Consider the following 16,570-nt stretch of genomic DNA (forward strand, 5'->3'; position numbering starts at 1 on the left):
ATAACTATCAGAATTATTTTTGAAAATAATTTTATGGTTGGGGGCCAGCACAACATGAGGAACTGTATGAAAAGGGTTGCGGCATTAAAAAGGTTGAGAACCACTGCCTTATGGGAATGTTCCCTATGGTCTGAGACTTAGTAGAGATAGAGAAAATAATGTGGCTTCACACTTAATTTAAACAATTAGTAATTTAAAGCAGAATTTTAAATTAAACTATATCAGTGGTTCTGAATACTTTGAAATGCTAAATCTAGCTCACAGCCCGTTTTTGTAAATAAAGTTAATTGAAACACAGCCACGGCCATGTATTGTCGAAGGCCGATTTTGTATCACATTGACAGAAGTGAGTAGTTGCAACAGAGATCTTTAAGGCCACCAAAGCAGAGTATATACATCTGGCCCTTTGCAGTAAGTTTGCTGACCCATGCCTTAAAAGGTCATTTTTGTAAGGTGGTTCTTAAAGAAAGCTGTAAAAAAAGTACAGGAGAGCATGGACTATTTAGTTGCACTTACTGTTAACTTCATATTCCTTAAATGAAGAGAAACTAATAGTAACACAATCGTCTTTTTCAAAAGATTTACGATGGGTTCTTTAATTCAGAAAAATGTAACGAATAGCTTATATTCTCAGTCCCAGTTAGAATAAGTATTTATTTTTATTTTGTTAAAAATAAATGTTCCTACAGTATGAGAAGAATAAAAGAAAAATCAAAGACTTCTTCTCTTGCTCCCAGTCACTGTCTCCAAGGTTATCCACTATTATTAGGTTTTATTAATACTTTGAGGGGGAAAAACTTTATACATATACCAGCTTATTTTTTATATCCTTTAAAAAGGTTTTACCCAATATTAATCATACTGTATGCAGTGTTTTATATCCCACTAGCAGTGCCTGAATGTAAGCACTGTATTTTACTTTCATTTATTTATTTTTCTTTTTTTAGAAATGGGGTCTCACTCTGTCACCCTGGCAGGAGTGCAGTAGCGTGATCATAGCTCACTACAGCTTGAAACTCCTGGGCTTAAGTGGGCCTCCCACCTCAGCCTCTTGAGTAGCTGGGACTACAGGCATGCACCACCATACCTGGCTAATCTTTTTTATTTTTCATTTTTTGTAGAGACGAGGTTTCGCTATGTTGCCCAGGCTGGTCTTGAACTCCTGGCCTCAAGCGTGCCTCCCACCTTGGCCTCCCAAAGTGCTGGGATTACAGGCATGAGCTACTGCACCTGGCCCTGTAAACACTATTCACAGGTTCTTGTGTGGGTATCTGTTCACTTTTAAAATATCTCCTACTATTAACACCTCTGTGTCTCACTGCTTTTACCATTTGTGTTTTTTATTTTGGCAGTGTTTAATCACCCAACCAAAATAGCATGAATTTATCCTCTTACTCATCCCCAATTTCTCAGTGTGTTTAGAATAATTTCTCCTGACCTATCTCATGGGGTTGGAATACTAAAATCTAGTTGCTACAGTTGACCTCAGCCTAGATCAATGTGAAGTAAATTACCACCTGAAGTTTATTACCTCTGTTATTGCTTTGTGCTGATATCAACAAGAATAAAGGTATTTATAGCATTTTTAGGGCAGTTTTTAGCCTATCAGGTAAAACACAGCTGTACCAAGATGCATTTAAAATTCACTAAACTTGCTTGTGTTTTTATTTATAAAAGTCAAAGTGAAAACCAGGCATTTGGAAAATGTCTGTTAAACTTTGCATAGCAAACTGTGCTGGAAATTTGTTAAAATAATCACATCTTTTACCTTTATATTTATAACAAGTTTAGGTTTAAAAAATTTTATAAATTTAGTGAAATTGCAGTAATAGTACAAAGTGGGATAGAAGGGACATGAATTTGAATTTTGATAATTCTTTATTCTAGCCTCAGCTAATAATTAAGTTAAAACATTCTTTATTATAACTGGAAAAAAAAATCTGTGTAAAACCAAGGCATAGCAGTGGTGGGCATTATTTTAAATATTAGCATAATAAAATAGCAATGCAATTTTTAAAGTATATGTAAAGTTTACTCTTTTATTATCCTCTTTGGATTTTTTTCTCCCTGCTAGAACAAAATAGAAATGTCAGGATTTTATAAAGTTTCCTCATAGTACCCCAGGCAAATGTTTTAATTGCTAGAATGTTTGTAATCCCTCCTGTTATTATACCTCTGAGCACTCTGAGTTGAACAGTTACTGATAGAAGAATCATTGTTCATTTGTAGCAAAGTGTTGACTTTGTTAATTTGCCAAAAGTGCCTGTTAGTATGTACTGTAAGGATTTAAGAGATGATTACATATTTAGTAAAGTTATAAGAACATGCTGAGAGTTGATTAATACTGAATTCAGAAAGGAAGGGATTAGGGAAGGGCAATATTTTGGCTGTATCTGTGTTATGTTTTATGTGGTTAAACAGTAAAAACTTAAAGCAAATATAACAAAACATTAGTGTTGGTTTTATCTGGTGATATTATTTTCTATACTTACATGTTTTAGTGTAAATAAATAGTAAAAATATGTTTATTTTCAGAAAGAAATCCGTAGCTCCTTGGTTCTTTCAATGTTGCAACAAATGTTAATGGAAGATAAGGCAGATTTGGTAAGAGAAGCTGTGATCAAAAGCCTTGGTATCATTATGGGATACATTGATGATCCAGACAAGTATCAACAGGTATTTTTTTCAGAATGAACCTCTCTTACCCCATTATAAAATTCTGAGTAATACAGTATTCCAATACATTATAATATATAGTAGGAATGGCAGGTAGGTCAACTTAAGTTGCTTGGAGATGGCTGTGTGGTTTTGGTTTTGAAGCTCATAGGAATCAACGGTATAATTCATTTACAGCATCTGTCACAGCTTACAAATATGCCACATTTCCCACACATTTGCTTTACTTAACTCATCAGTGGATACGTGGCATTTTCTTTAAAGAAAATGGGAAGGCTAGGACTATGGATGGCTTTCTTCATTAAAATATTTTCTAAATATGGCGAAGTGGGCGGTACCTGTGACTCAAAGAAGTAGGGCCCTGGCCCCATGTACCGGAGGTGGCGGGTTCAACCCCAGCCTGGCCAAAAACTGCAATTAATCAATCAATCAACGAATAAATAAATAAAGTGAAGTATATATTTATTTTTATTAAGTTTTTTCAAAAGTTACTGTTTTAAAAATCTAGCTCAGTGCCCATAGCTCAGTAGTTAGGGCACCGGCCACAAACACTGAGGCTAGCAGGTTCGAACCCAGCCCAGGCCTGCTAAACAACATGATAACTGCAACAAAAAAATAGCCAGGCGTTGTGGTGGGCACATGTAGTCTCAGCTACTTGGGAGGCTGAGGCAGGAGAATTGCCTAAGCCCAGGAGTTGGAGGTTGCTGTGATCTGTGGCAACATTGTGAGACTCTGTCCCAAAAAATAAACAAATAAAAATTAAAAAAAAAAAATCTATATTTACCTCTTTTGCATTGACAGGGTTTTGAATTATTATTGTCAGCCTTGGGTGATCCCTCTGAAAGAGTAGTTAGTGCTACACATCAAGTATTTTTACCAGCTTATGCTGCCTGGACTACAGAACTTGGAAATTTACAGTCTCATCTTATACCTACACTGCTGAACAAGATTGAAAAACTTCTCAGGGTGAGTCCTTCCTTCTAAGAGTCTGTTCTAAGCCATCTTCGAGGAATGTTGGGGAGCAGAAAGAGAAGGTATCACTTAACTAAACATTCTAATATATTACCAGTTAAAGATTCTGGGACAGGAGCTAAGAGAGAGAGATGAGGAATTTTTGCTTTGCCGTTAGCTGAAATAGCACCTTTGTGGAAATAACTAATGCATTATTTAAAAACTAGCTCTTAATCCTTCTAAAGGCGTAAATATTTTATGTAAAATAGCAACTCCAATTCCAGAATGTACAAATAGCTAAAATATGAGTCTCAAAGCTTTATTATTTATACAGGGTCAAAATTGCTTTAACTGCTTATTCCACTGCAATAGTTCATTTCCTCTCTTTTAAAATTAACTTTTTATTCTCCCCAAGCAAAACAATTAAAGAAATGGTGACTTCTTCATCTAATTTTTATGCAAAAAGTTTCTTTTAGAAGCTAGAAGACTATCTTTTCTTTAGTGCCTATTAGGGGCCAAATTTATAAAAGAGGATAGGAAATAAGAGAGAGAAAGTAGCAGAAGCTGCTACTGAGATAGGAGTTGAGCGTTTCTATATGCCAACAGTGAGCAATCTGAAGAAAAAATCAAGAAAGTGATCCTATTTACAGTAGCTACCAAAAAAAAATTAAATTAAATATGTAGGAATAAATTTAACCAAAGAGTTGAAAGATCTCTACAGTGAAAACTATAAAAACTGATGAAAGAAATTGAAGAGGATGCAACAAAATGAAAAAGATTGGAGAATTAATATTGTTAATGTCCACATTACCCAGAGTGATCTATATATTCAATGCAATACCTGTCAAAATACCAATGACATTCCTCACAGAAATAGAAAAAAATTCCTCAAATATATATGGAATCACAAAAGCTGTAATCCTGAGCAAGAAGAACAAAGGTGGAGACATCACACTACCTTACTTCAAAATGTATACTTCAATACTATAGTAATCAGAATATCTTGTTACTGGCATAAAAATAGACATAGATTTTTTTTTTTTTTTTTTTTACAAATTGACATTGCTATTTACCATTCCTTAGTTTTTAAATATTAATAATATTTAAATATTTCAAATTTTTACTACTACAAATAATAATAGGTATTTTTACATATGATTTTTCCCTTTTTCTTATATATAATATAGAGCAATAATAGCAACAATAGGTCAAAAACTGGAACGATTTTAAAGGTTGTGCTATTTTTTTAGAACAATTATTACAATTTGCACTATCAGCATGAATGCATCCATTTCAACACAAACTTACTTGCTGACTTATTAGTTGTCAAAGATACTCGAGGCCTAAGCTAAAAAATGACAGTCACTTCTGTCATATTAGCTTGGCCAAAAACTAATCGCAAGGACAGGTCAGATTCACATGGTAGGAAAATAGACCCCGCCTCTTGATGAACAGTGCTGCCAAAATAATAATAAAGGAATAGCTATATTTCAGGGTTATCTTGAAATTAAAAAGGGTATTTGATTACAAAGTCTTTAGCAAATATTTTCAATATAATGTATAATCAATATATGCTAAATTATGTATCCTTCATACATCTTTGCCCCTCATATCTTGCACATAGTACATCTATAACCAATATTAAAAGAATGAATTATAGAAATATGTATTTCAGAAGACTTTCTCAAAACAGATTTTGAAAACCACAAATGTGCAATTAAGAAGATGTATTGCTGCCTCAAAATCATATTTAATTCAAGTTCTGTAAAATACATAGCAAAATAAATGCCGATGCAAAAACCTATGACAACTTTCACTATTTTTCTTCTACTCCTAAGTTTTCCAATTTCTATTTTTATACTATATTAACAAATAGGAATTTTTAAAGGCGATATTTGATCATACTCAATATATAATTTATGCAGGACCATTTTTTTGACAATAGATTTTCTTTTGTAGGAGTAAAATAGAGTATATAAATTTTGCATCACATGTGGGGAGAAAAATCAGTATAGTTCTGCTACGTAGTTCTCATGCTTCAAGGATTTTTACTGTAATGGAAATAGAACATAACACCTTCGAACTTCACTGCCTGATGTATCTCACACAGACATGGTGAGAATGTATTCCCAGGAGTTTTACTTGCTGAAATAAAGATTGTATCGTGTTTGGTAGCCAAACAATGATGCTGATCTCATCTACAATTTAGAAGCCATGTTTTCTTGTCAAAGAGCTTTGAACAATCTACATAAACCAAATGTCAATTTTAGAAATAGGTAAATAGAGCAAATTGAAAATACCTTTGTTTACATAGGTAGCAAACTCAGAGCTGGGATGTGAGTCATTTAAAAATGTATGAATCCAAAAAACAAACAAAAAATGTATGAATCCCCCATGATAACAGAACACACGCTGCCCTAATTAATCTAGTACAGATTCACATGTTTCTGTAGAACCCTGAAGTGGCACTTCAAAGCGTCTAACATTTGATTGATATTTTATCTTGTACTCATGAAAATAGACATAGATTAATGGAACAGAATAAAGAACTACATATTTACAGCCAACTAATTTTTTACAAAGGCACCAAGAACACACAGCGAGGAAAGAACAATCTCTTCAATAAACAGTGCTAAGTAAAGTGGATATCCATGTACAGAAAAATGAAACAAGATCCCATATATAAAAGTATATAAAAATCAAATAAAAATGGGTTTAGAGACTTAAATGTAAAGCCTGAAACTACTAAAAGATAACATTGGAGGAATGTTTCAGACATTGGTCTGGGCAAATATTTTTTGAGATCTTAAAAGTACAGGCAACAAAAGCAAACTTGGTCAAATAGGATTATAGTGAGCTAAAAGGTTTCCACACAGCAAAGAAAACAATAAACAGTGTGAAGTGACATCTAATACATTGGGAGAAAACATTTACAAAATATCCATCTGTCATGGGATTAATAACCAGAATATATAAGAAACTCACAGCAAAAAGAAAAAAAAAATCCAGTTTAAAAATGGGAAAATGATCTGAAGAGATGTTTCTCAAAAGAAGACATACAGATAGCCAAAAGATATATGAAAGAATGTTGAACTTCACTAATTATTGGGGAAATGCAAATCAAAACCACAAGATACCATCTCACCCCAGTTAGAATGGCTGTCATCAAAAAGACAAACAGCACAGCAGATGCTGAGAAAGGAGAACCCAATGGGAATGAAATTAGCATGACCATTATGGATAACAGTATGGAGGTTCCTCAGAAAGCTGAAAAAGGAAATACCATATAATCCAGCAATGCCACTGCTGGGTATATCCAAAGGAGAGGAAATCAGTGTATCATAGAGATATCTACACTCTCATGTTTGTTACAGCACTGTTTACAATAGAAAAGATGTGGAATCAACCTAAATATCCATTTACAGATGAATGGATATGGAGACATTACATCTTTTATATTTACCTGGATGGAGTTGAAATACATTCTTCTTAGTAAAGTATTGCAAGAATGGAAAAATAAATATCCAGTGAACTCCATACTAATATGAAATCAATATATAAACAATTACATGCTCATAAGAACAATAAAACACTAATATAGTCCAGTTTGGGGATAAGGCAGGGGGTCGGTGGGGGGACATTTGGCAGAAGGAGGGAGAGCATGAGGTGGGATCTCACCTAATGTGCACATTGTGAGGGTATATAACACAGGCTCTTCTACAAATGGAAGTTTACCCTGGAATTGAGAACAATATAACCAAAAAATTGTACCCTCATATTAATCTGATTTAATTTAAAAAAAAATTTTAAATCCATCGTAGTGGGGTGGCGCTGTGGCTCAAAGGAGTAGGGCACCAGACCCATATGCCAGAGGAGGCGGGTTGAAACCCTGCCCCAGCCAAAAACTACAAAAAAAAAAAAATCTATAAAAATAAAAAAATCCATGGTAATGAGAAAAAAGTGTCCTTATTTAAAAAAAAAAAGATGAATGGATAAAGAAAATGTACATATACAAAATGGAATGTTATTCAACTATAGAAAAGAATGAAATCCTGTCATTGACAGCAACATGGATAAGCCTAGAGGACATTATGTTGAGTGAAATAAGCCAGGCACAGGAAGACAAATATCACCTATACAGTACTAACACTTGGGAACTAAAAAAGTTGATCTCGAGGAGGTAAAGAGTAGAATGGTGGTTACCAGAGGCTGGGGCGGATTAAAAAGAGGGAAGGATGAAGAGAAGATCGTTAATGGGTACAAACATACAGTTGTCTCCAACTCAGAGGAATGATAAATGGCGTGATAGATAACCCCAGTTACCCTGATTTGATCATTACATATTGTATGCATGTATCAGAATATGACATGTACTCCACAAATATGTACAATTATTAACATATCAATTTATAAAAAGGAAAAGAAAGAAAATGATTCCTGTTGGCTCAGTTTAATTTCTATACCATGACTTTAAAAATGTCAAAAGACAGGACCCTCTCTAAAGAAAAAGAATCTGGGCTCAGTGCCTGTAGCTCAGCTGTTAGGGCGCCAGCCACATACACTGGAGGCAGCAGATTTGAACCTGGCCTGGGCCTGCTAAGCAACAATGACAACTGCCATAAAAAAATAGCCGGGTGTTGTGGCAGGCGCCTGTAGTCCCAGCTACTTGGGAGGCTGAGGCAAGAGAATTGCTTAAGCCCAAGAATTTGAGCCTGTGTGAGCTGTGATGCCACGGCACTCTACCGAGGGTGACATAGTGAGACTCTGTCTCAAGAAAAAAAAAAAAGAAAAGAATCTGTAAAAGTTGTTTCCTACAAATAGAATTTACCCTGAAGTAATTTATAAAAGATTCTACCACTTCTCTAATGCCTTAGAGCTTCTTTACATTTCACATTCTTATTAAATGTTGTTTTGAGTCCAACATACAGGTCCTTAAATGTTTGATTTACCACAGAAAGGAAGAACTTCATACGTAAATCCAATTAGCAATATAATTTCAAAAGACTAAAATTAGCTTCCACCACCTTATGTTGCAGGAAGGAGAACATGGGTTGGATGAACACAAGCTCCACATGTATCTTTCTGCCTTACAGTCATTGATCCCGTCTCTCTTTGCATTAGTGCTACAGAATGCACCTTTCTCCAGCAAAGCCAAGCTTCACGGTGAAGTGCCACAGATAGAAGGTACTGGACAAAAGATGTAGAAATTAAATTCTGGACAAAAGATGTAGAATATTATCAGCTTAGCTTCCCAAAGAATTGATTTTGGTTAAAATTCTAAAATCTCTTTATGTAACAGCAGAATTACTAAAATGTGTTTTATATGTAGAATCTCATGGTCATAGATTATATTAATCTATAGGCAAAGTATATGGCTTCATCTTTTATGAATAAGCCTCATGGTGTTATTTTATATTTATGTTTTCTTTTCATTCTTCATTTGTCTTATTATAGCCTTTTTTTGGAGGCTGGAAGAATAAGTATTTTCTTTCATGATAGATCTGAATCAACAGAAAGGTTGATTTAATAGTTGCTAATATGTGAATCTTGTTATTTCTGCTTCCTTTATATTTGCATCTTTGCCAGTTTCATCTTATTTTCAATAGAGAAAGTTAAACATAATAATTACTTTTTCCTGTTATATCCTTGCTAGAAAGAATTATAAGCATATGGTACAGAATTTTGTTTTTTTCCAAAAAAGGAATGTGACTTAATTTTCAGAAGTACATAAAATTGACTGCAGAGGCCAGTATTTTCTTACTTCACTATCCAGGTAGCTAGTAAGTGACCTTTAGTATTTAGAATGTAATTGATAACCCCATTGCACCTGACCCCCACAATAAATGTTAGTAGACAAGCTATTGCTATGTATGAGATACCTTTGCAGTCCTTCCAGATTTGTGAAATTATTGTCTGTTATGTGTCTGATGGGCAAAGGATTGTAACATTGAGAACATCAACAGACAATGTTTTAGAATCTCATTCATGTAAAATAAACTAGGGGCTACATATAATCTTTGGAATATGTTGCAGTATGTTCAAGAATACATGAAGCCGGGCGGCGCCTGTGGCTCAGTTGGTAAGGCACCGGCCCCATATACCAAGGGTGGTGGGTTCAAACCCTGCCCTGGCTGAACTGCAACCAAAAAATAGCTGGGTGTCGTGGCGGGCGCTGTAGTCCCAGCTACTCCGGAGGCTGAGGCAAGAGAATCGCTTAAGCCCAGGAGTTGGAGGTTGCTGTGAGCTGTGACGTCATGGCACTCTACCGAGGGCCATAAAGTGAGACTCTGTCTCTACAAAAATAAAAAAATAAAGAAAAAAAGAATACATGAAGCCATGTAATAAAAATTGGTATATACTATTTTAATGCCCATTTTATTTGGAAAATTGAGAATACAAGGTGTGTAGTTAATTTAATTTTTAAATGATATTATTGAAGAGAAGGAAAATTCAAACTTTTAAGATAAGACTTTGTAAAGTACTCACAGCTGGCCACTTCCTGTATTCATTAAGGTATGTCTTCTGCCTGGAGATTTTTCTATCTTCCTAATTCCTTCTCTTTCTTTTTCTACTTTGATGTGTTAGTATTAGTTTACTACCGCACCTTAAAAGTACCACAAACTTAGTGCTTAAACAAGAGAAATTTATTATCTCACAGTTCTAAAGGCTTAAAGTCTGAGATCAAGGTGTTGGCAGGATAGGTTCCTTCCAAAAACTGTGAAGAATAAGCTGCTCAATGCCTCTCTCCCAGCTTCTGGTGGTTTTCCTGGCAATCTTTGGTGTTTATTCGCTTGTAGATGCATCACCCCAACATTTGCCTTTATCTTCACATGGTACATTCTCTGTGTGTTTGTTTCTGTCTCAAATTTCCCCTCTCTATAAGGAGATCAGTCATGTTAGATGAGGGACTACTCCAGTGTGACCTCATCTTATCTAATTACATCTTCAGCAGTGCTGTTTCCAAATAAGATCACATTCTGAAATACTAGGGTTTAGGACTTGAACATAAAAATTGGAGTTAAGTAGACAGTTCATAATATTTGTTATTATTCCCTCATTTATTTGACAATTAATCCTTGAATGTCTTCTGTTGCAAACAATGTAGGGAGACCTTGTCTCTACCAAAAAAAAAAAAAGGAAAGGAAAAAAAAAAAAAACTTAGCCAGGCATGATGGCACACATCTATAGTCCCAGCCTCTGAGGAGGCTGAGTCAGGAGTTCAAAGTTGCAATGAACTACGTCACACCAGTATACTCTAGCCTGGGCAACAGAGTGAGACCCTGTCTCAAAGAGAAAAAAAAGAACACAAAACCAGGTTTTTGTTTGTTTTTTGCCAACCTGAATATATTCCTTCCAATATTTATGCGACTTCTTGTGATTATCTTTTATTTTTAGTTCTCATGGATTCAATTTGACTCTCTGACTTTGACAGTAGCTATAATGTTAATGTTACTATACCCTCATTTAGGTTATAATCTATTTATAATGAAGAGTATTTATTAGACCCTCATTTAGGGTATATCCATTTGTCTATGTCTGTATGTCTATATATACATATAATTTGAGGTATAATTTATTATGAAGAAAGATTTATCTGTTTTCTCACAAAGATGGTAACCCACACAAATATTTTTATTACCAATTGATTCTTCATCACTAATATCTATGTCAAGTATTGTTTCAAACACTTGGGTTACATTCTTAAATAAAATAGACAAAAATTTCTGCTTATGGACTTACGTTCTAGTAGAGGGTGAAATACACTAAAGATTCATAACAGCTATTATTTTGCTGTGTAATTATGGATATCTTATTGACAATGAAATGCTGGTGTTTTGTTGGCCTATTAAAATACCATTCTGGGGACTTTTCTGTTTCATTCTAAGTTACTCAGTTGTGTTTTAAATCACATTAATTCCATTATTAAATGGAATAATACATTATGATTGTTTATCTATAATCACTGAGTAAACCATCTAATTGCTTATTTCCCAGTGTCATTTTACTTCTATTGGACCTAGCTTTTAATTATTGTTTTCCAATGATTTGTCAGTATTTTTGAAGGAATAACACTCATTCTATCATAGTATAGCAGATTGTGATGAAAATAATAAAATTCTGTTTGAAGTTACATCAGATATGCTTTGACATGATACAGAAATATAAAGTATAATTATTCCTCACCATCCAAATCTATGTGAGACCAAGATTAGGATACTGAGAATTCAAGCAGAAACGTTAGTTAAGGACGGATATCATGTTATCCAAATTTATATCTTTGTTGTTATATTATGATTGCAAATTAGCAAGGGATAACATTTACCTGTACTTAATGTATTGTTAAGTGCCTGGTGCAGCATAGGAATACAGTGACATCTAAGTTTTGTCATTAAGCATTTTTGAAATTAGGTGTTGTTTTAAATTTTCTTAAGTTAATGATTATCTTTAGGCTCAGCGCCTGTAGCTTAGCAACTAGGGCACTAGCCATGTACACCAGAACGCCGCCGGGGCCTGCCAAATGACAGTGACAGCTACAACCAAGAAATAGCCAGGCATTGTGGTGGGCACCTGTAATCCCAGCTACTTGGGAGTCTGAGGCAAGAGAATCGCTTAAGCCCAAGAGTTTGAGGTTGCTGTGAGCTGTGACACTACGGTAGTCTACCGAGGGCAACATAGTGAGACTCTGTGTCAAAAAAAATAATAATTATCTTTAAGGCATTAATATGTTTTGAGAAAGTACTTCATCCTTATAAGTCTTTTTAGGGTATTTTCTTTTGTGTTAGTGTTGCCTCCATTGGACATTTCAAACCAACAGTTAGTAAGCTGTTAGCATGGTTTATTCATTTAATAGCCATCCAAGAAGCATTGCTTTAAGCATCTAATTACTATCTATAGGATCACAGTTTTTATTAATATGTTTAAATTTTTTAAATATATCAGTGTGTATATATCTGTGTATGTGTAAATATATATTCATTTTTTAATAGAATTTTAAAAGTAAGTTTTTCAGTTTTCCCCAAAAAACTTTTAAAGTATATAACATGGGCCCCTCGTTATAATAATCTATATTGTACTTTGTCCTTATCTTATTGATTGCTGGCTTTAACAATTTATAAAACTTGATGTTTGTCAAGCTGTGAAGTTTTTTTTTTTTAATAAAGCATTTGATGTTGATAATTAAATACCAAAGAAACCTGTTCAGCTCAAGCTCTAAGTATTTTATATATATTCTCTGTTTTTTTCCTACTGTTAACTTACTAGTTCCTTACTTCCCAAAGGAAACATTTTATCATATTTACTATTCTCTTGCCGAAAATAGACCAGTAAAATGACAGATATTTCTATTTTTTTCCAACCAACTTCAAATCCATTTTTTATCTAACAGTCTTCTCTTTGGACAATTTTAGTTAATATAAGTGAAATGTTATTCATTGGCAAACTGTTTTATTACAGTATTCCATTTAACTATGTAGTCTCATACAATCTGTTTAACTTTTGAGATTTATTGGATTTGTTCACATTTGAGAAGAATCTCTTTTTTCCTAAAAAATGACTTGATTGATATGTTTGCTATATATTTACAATTTATAGTAAGTTAATTAAACGTGAGGGGGTGGATATTATTTTCCTTTTGACAGAAAGCTAAGTATACAAACTGCCATTTTCTATGTGATTTATTTTGCTTCTGTTATTTATAGTAACTAGGTTTCCTCGGCCTATGTCACCTCTTCAAGATGTGTCTACTATCATTGGAAGTCGTGAGCAATTGGCAGTGCTACTACAACTTTATGACTACCAGCTAGAACACGAGGGTACAACAGGCTGGGAGAGTTTACTATGGGTTGTCAATCAATTGTAAGTTTCCACCTCCACATTCATTTGATGTACCTGAATCAGATGAATGAAAAAATAGCTCACTATATTTAGCTTTGGCCCTTAGGGACGAAGTATAACAAAATTTTTACAATGTAACTTGTCATCAATCTACAATAAACTTGTTTAGGAAAGGAAATTCACACCATTGGGTATGTAGTTATTTATGAAGAAGGTGCTACTATATTATGTCAGACAGATTTATCTGCTGCTTTGTTTCCAGTAGTGTGATTGATGTTTTATTTCATCTAGACTTCTCATTTTGGAGGCTAAAATGGATGCCATGTTAGCCAAGCTCTTGGGTGATGCATCAGATCCATAGATTTGAGTCTCATTAATAACTCCATCCTTATAACTCTACCATTAACATTCCATGTACTTTATAGCAAACAGTTGAAATTGATTTTTAAGTGTTTAATGTAATTATATTAAGATCTTTTCAAAGGGTTCCAAACAATTTGTTTGCTTTCAAAGAACAAAATAGGAGCGGTTGTTGGATTTGCATTGTTTCAGAAATTGGCAAGGAAACAGTAATTTATATGTATCCCCTGCCTATTTTTCTTTCCTTTCATATTCAGGTTGCCACAACTTATAGAAATAGTTGGCAAAATTAATGTTACTTCAACTGCCTGTGTCCATGAATTCTCCAGATTTTTCTGGCGCCTTTGCCGGACATTTGGCAAAATTTTTACAAACACTAAGGTAAAAACTTGTATTCCATGTTTTCTTATATGCAAGAGACATAGAAATGTAATATGTTAACGCTATAACAGAGTAAATAAAAGCATAAGCCTTTCCTTTATCTTGCAATCTCCTAGAATAACATGATAGTAAAAATATTCTAGTTGGTAATATTCTTTTTACTGATTTTCATAAGATGATTTCCCTAAAGTTTGTACCATACTTTGATATTAAATTTACTCACTGAATATCCTCATCAATTTTTTTTTTTTTTTTTTTTTTTTTTTTTTAAAATGGACATGTTTATTCATTATGTCTGAGGTCAAATGAGATTCTGTGTTTCTTTTTTTGTGTGTGGATGTGGTTTTGGCCAGGGCTGGGCTTGAACCATCCACCCCTGGCATATGGGGCCGGCGCCCTACTCCTTGAGCCACAGGTGCCACCCTCTCATCAATTTTTAATATAGGAAGGATCAGGTAGGGAACTCAATCAGAATTCTTTGAATATGCTTCTGGCACCCACTCTCTACTACAGGTTCAGGAAGCAGCTGTTTGCTCAACATACTTTGGTTAAAAACCTCAGGCTATTGCGGAACCACAGCAACTTATATATAAAACTTGCTGGAAAGATACCAACTCTTAGAATAGCATGGACACTTTAAGATAAATGTTATATATTTCAATTACAGCCAAAAGTATCATTTGTCACATTTGCCTATATAGGTTATTTTGTAGTTTTAGCTATTAAAATTGGGATGTCCTTAGATCCTAATCTTTTAAACCTATTAATTTGTCATCATAGCATATTGTTAAGGCAGTTCTTTGTAGAGTTAATAAAAACATAAAAAGATATAATTGTTAAAATCAAATGTTAATCAAGGCACTTTAAGTATCACTTTTAATTTAATGTAGCTCTTCACTATTAAATCTGTAGTTGAAACATTTAAAGCAAAACTGGCACAGTGAACTGGAGAAAATTCAGATGACTTGGGGTATGGCACTATTACCTGCTGACTGATGTCTGTGAACTTTAATAAATAAGTTAAATTATCTGGGCTTAGTTTTTTCATGTGTAAAACAAAGAAGTTACTTTATTGCCTTAGTTCTAAGAGTATGGTTCAGTAAATTAATCTTTTAGCAGTGGTCTTCCTCTCAGTTTAAGTTGAATACATAAATTAGTGTGCCTCACCTTAGGAGAAGAGAACAAAAATCAGACCTTTATGTTGTTGTAGGAAAGACAAGATCACTTAGCATTTTTTCATTAGCATCCAATTGTTAAACGAATATAATTTAATTTTACTATTATTAGTATTGACAAAAATTGTTTGACATCTTCAAAACAATAAGCTACTTTTTAAAATTTTTTTTAAGAAAAGTAAGTAGGAATCAACTTACTCCACATAACAGTAAATCTTCAGTGGCCTGGCTGCCTGGGTGCGGTGCCTCATGCCTATAATCCCAGCACTCTGGGAGGCCGAGGCGGGTGGAGTGCCTGACCTCACAGGTTCGAGACCAGCCTAAGCCAAAGTGAGACCTCCATCCCTAAAAATAGCTGAGCATTGTGATGGGTGCCTGGGAGCTGCTTGGGAGGCAAAGGAAAGGGGATTGCTTGAGCCCAGGAGATTGAGGTTGCTGTGAGCTGTGATACCAAGGCACTCTACCAAGGACTACAAAGTGAAACTCTGTCTCAAAAAAAAAACTTCAGTGGCCTGAAATCTTTGATAACTTCAATAAAAAAAATTTAAGTGAAGATTTGCTCTGACTTAAATTATTAAAATTACATATTTGATAAATAAACATTAAAGAATTACAACAAAAAATTAAGATGGATATTACATGATTTATAGTTACTTATTGACCACCCTAAATGACTGAAATTTTCTTTTCATTTTTAAAAACTTGTTTTGAAATACAGCCAAATGCTTTTAATTTAATGAGTGAAACCAAAGGCTGTTCAAAAATACTATTGACCTGAATTGATTTTTTAAAATACTTATCATGAAAGATGTTACCTCCAATAACTTAACTCTTATTTTATCCTAAGCCTCATAATTAAGAATTATTACATTTCTGACCGTTTATCTCAATAGTCTATATAAAGCAACATGAATAAATTGTACTGGTAACATTAGTTAACATGTTATTTAATAAATTGGTCCATTGAATCTGTTCTTTGGGTTGCTTAGGTAAAACCTCAGTTCCAGGAGATTTTAAGACTATCTGAAGAAAACATTGGTAAGTTTGTTCATTATTATTTTTAAAAACAATGGGATCTCTTTACTCGGGAAGAATACTATATTCATTATTTGTAAATTGTATAAATTATAAACTAGCAAGTACAATTCAAAGAGAGAATTTATATTGTTTAAGTTCTTGGTTTTGTAACTGTC

The 16,570-nt window shown here is 33.9% G+C and overlaps 1 protein-coding gene across 7 annotated transcripts in view; it reads left to right on the forward strand.

Annotated features, from left to right (window-relative positions):
* RELCH (RAB11 binding and LisH domain, coiled-coil and HEAT repeat containing) overlaps positions 1 to 16,570 on the forward strand; it is a 117,013-nt gene that overhangs the window by 63,829 nt on the left and 36,614 nt on the right. For all 7 annotated transcript variants that reach the window (XR_008375969.1, XM_053571455.1, XM_053571456.1 and 4 more), the window contains 6 exons: positions 2,536 to 2,676; positions 3,478 to 3,642; positions 8,664 to 8,811; positions 13,326 to 13,482; positions 14,079 to 14,202; positions 16,367 to 16,415. Coding sequence is in view for 6 of the 7 variants with exons in the window: in XM_053571455.1 (XP_053427430.1) it covers positions 2,536 to 2,676; positions 3,478 to 3,642; positions 8,664 to 8,811; positions 13,326 to 13,482; positions 14,079 to 14,202; positions 16,367 to 16,415 (784 nt within the window). In the remaining variant the exon portion in view is untranslated. The remainder of the gene's footprint in view (positions 1 to 2,535; positions 2,677 to 3,477; positions 3,643 to 8,663; positions 8,812 to 13,325; positions 13,483 to 14,078; positions 14,203 to 16,366; positions 16,416 to 16,570) is intronic.

The sequence above is a fragment of the Nycticebus coucang genome, chromosome 19, assembly GCF_027406575.1.
Source record: "Nycticebus coucang isolate mNycCou1 chromosome 19, mNycCou1.pri, whole genome shotgun sequence".
Lineage (NCBI taxonomy): Eukaryota > Metazoa > Chordata > Mammalia > Primates > Lorisidae > Nycticebus > Nycticebus coucang.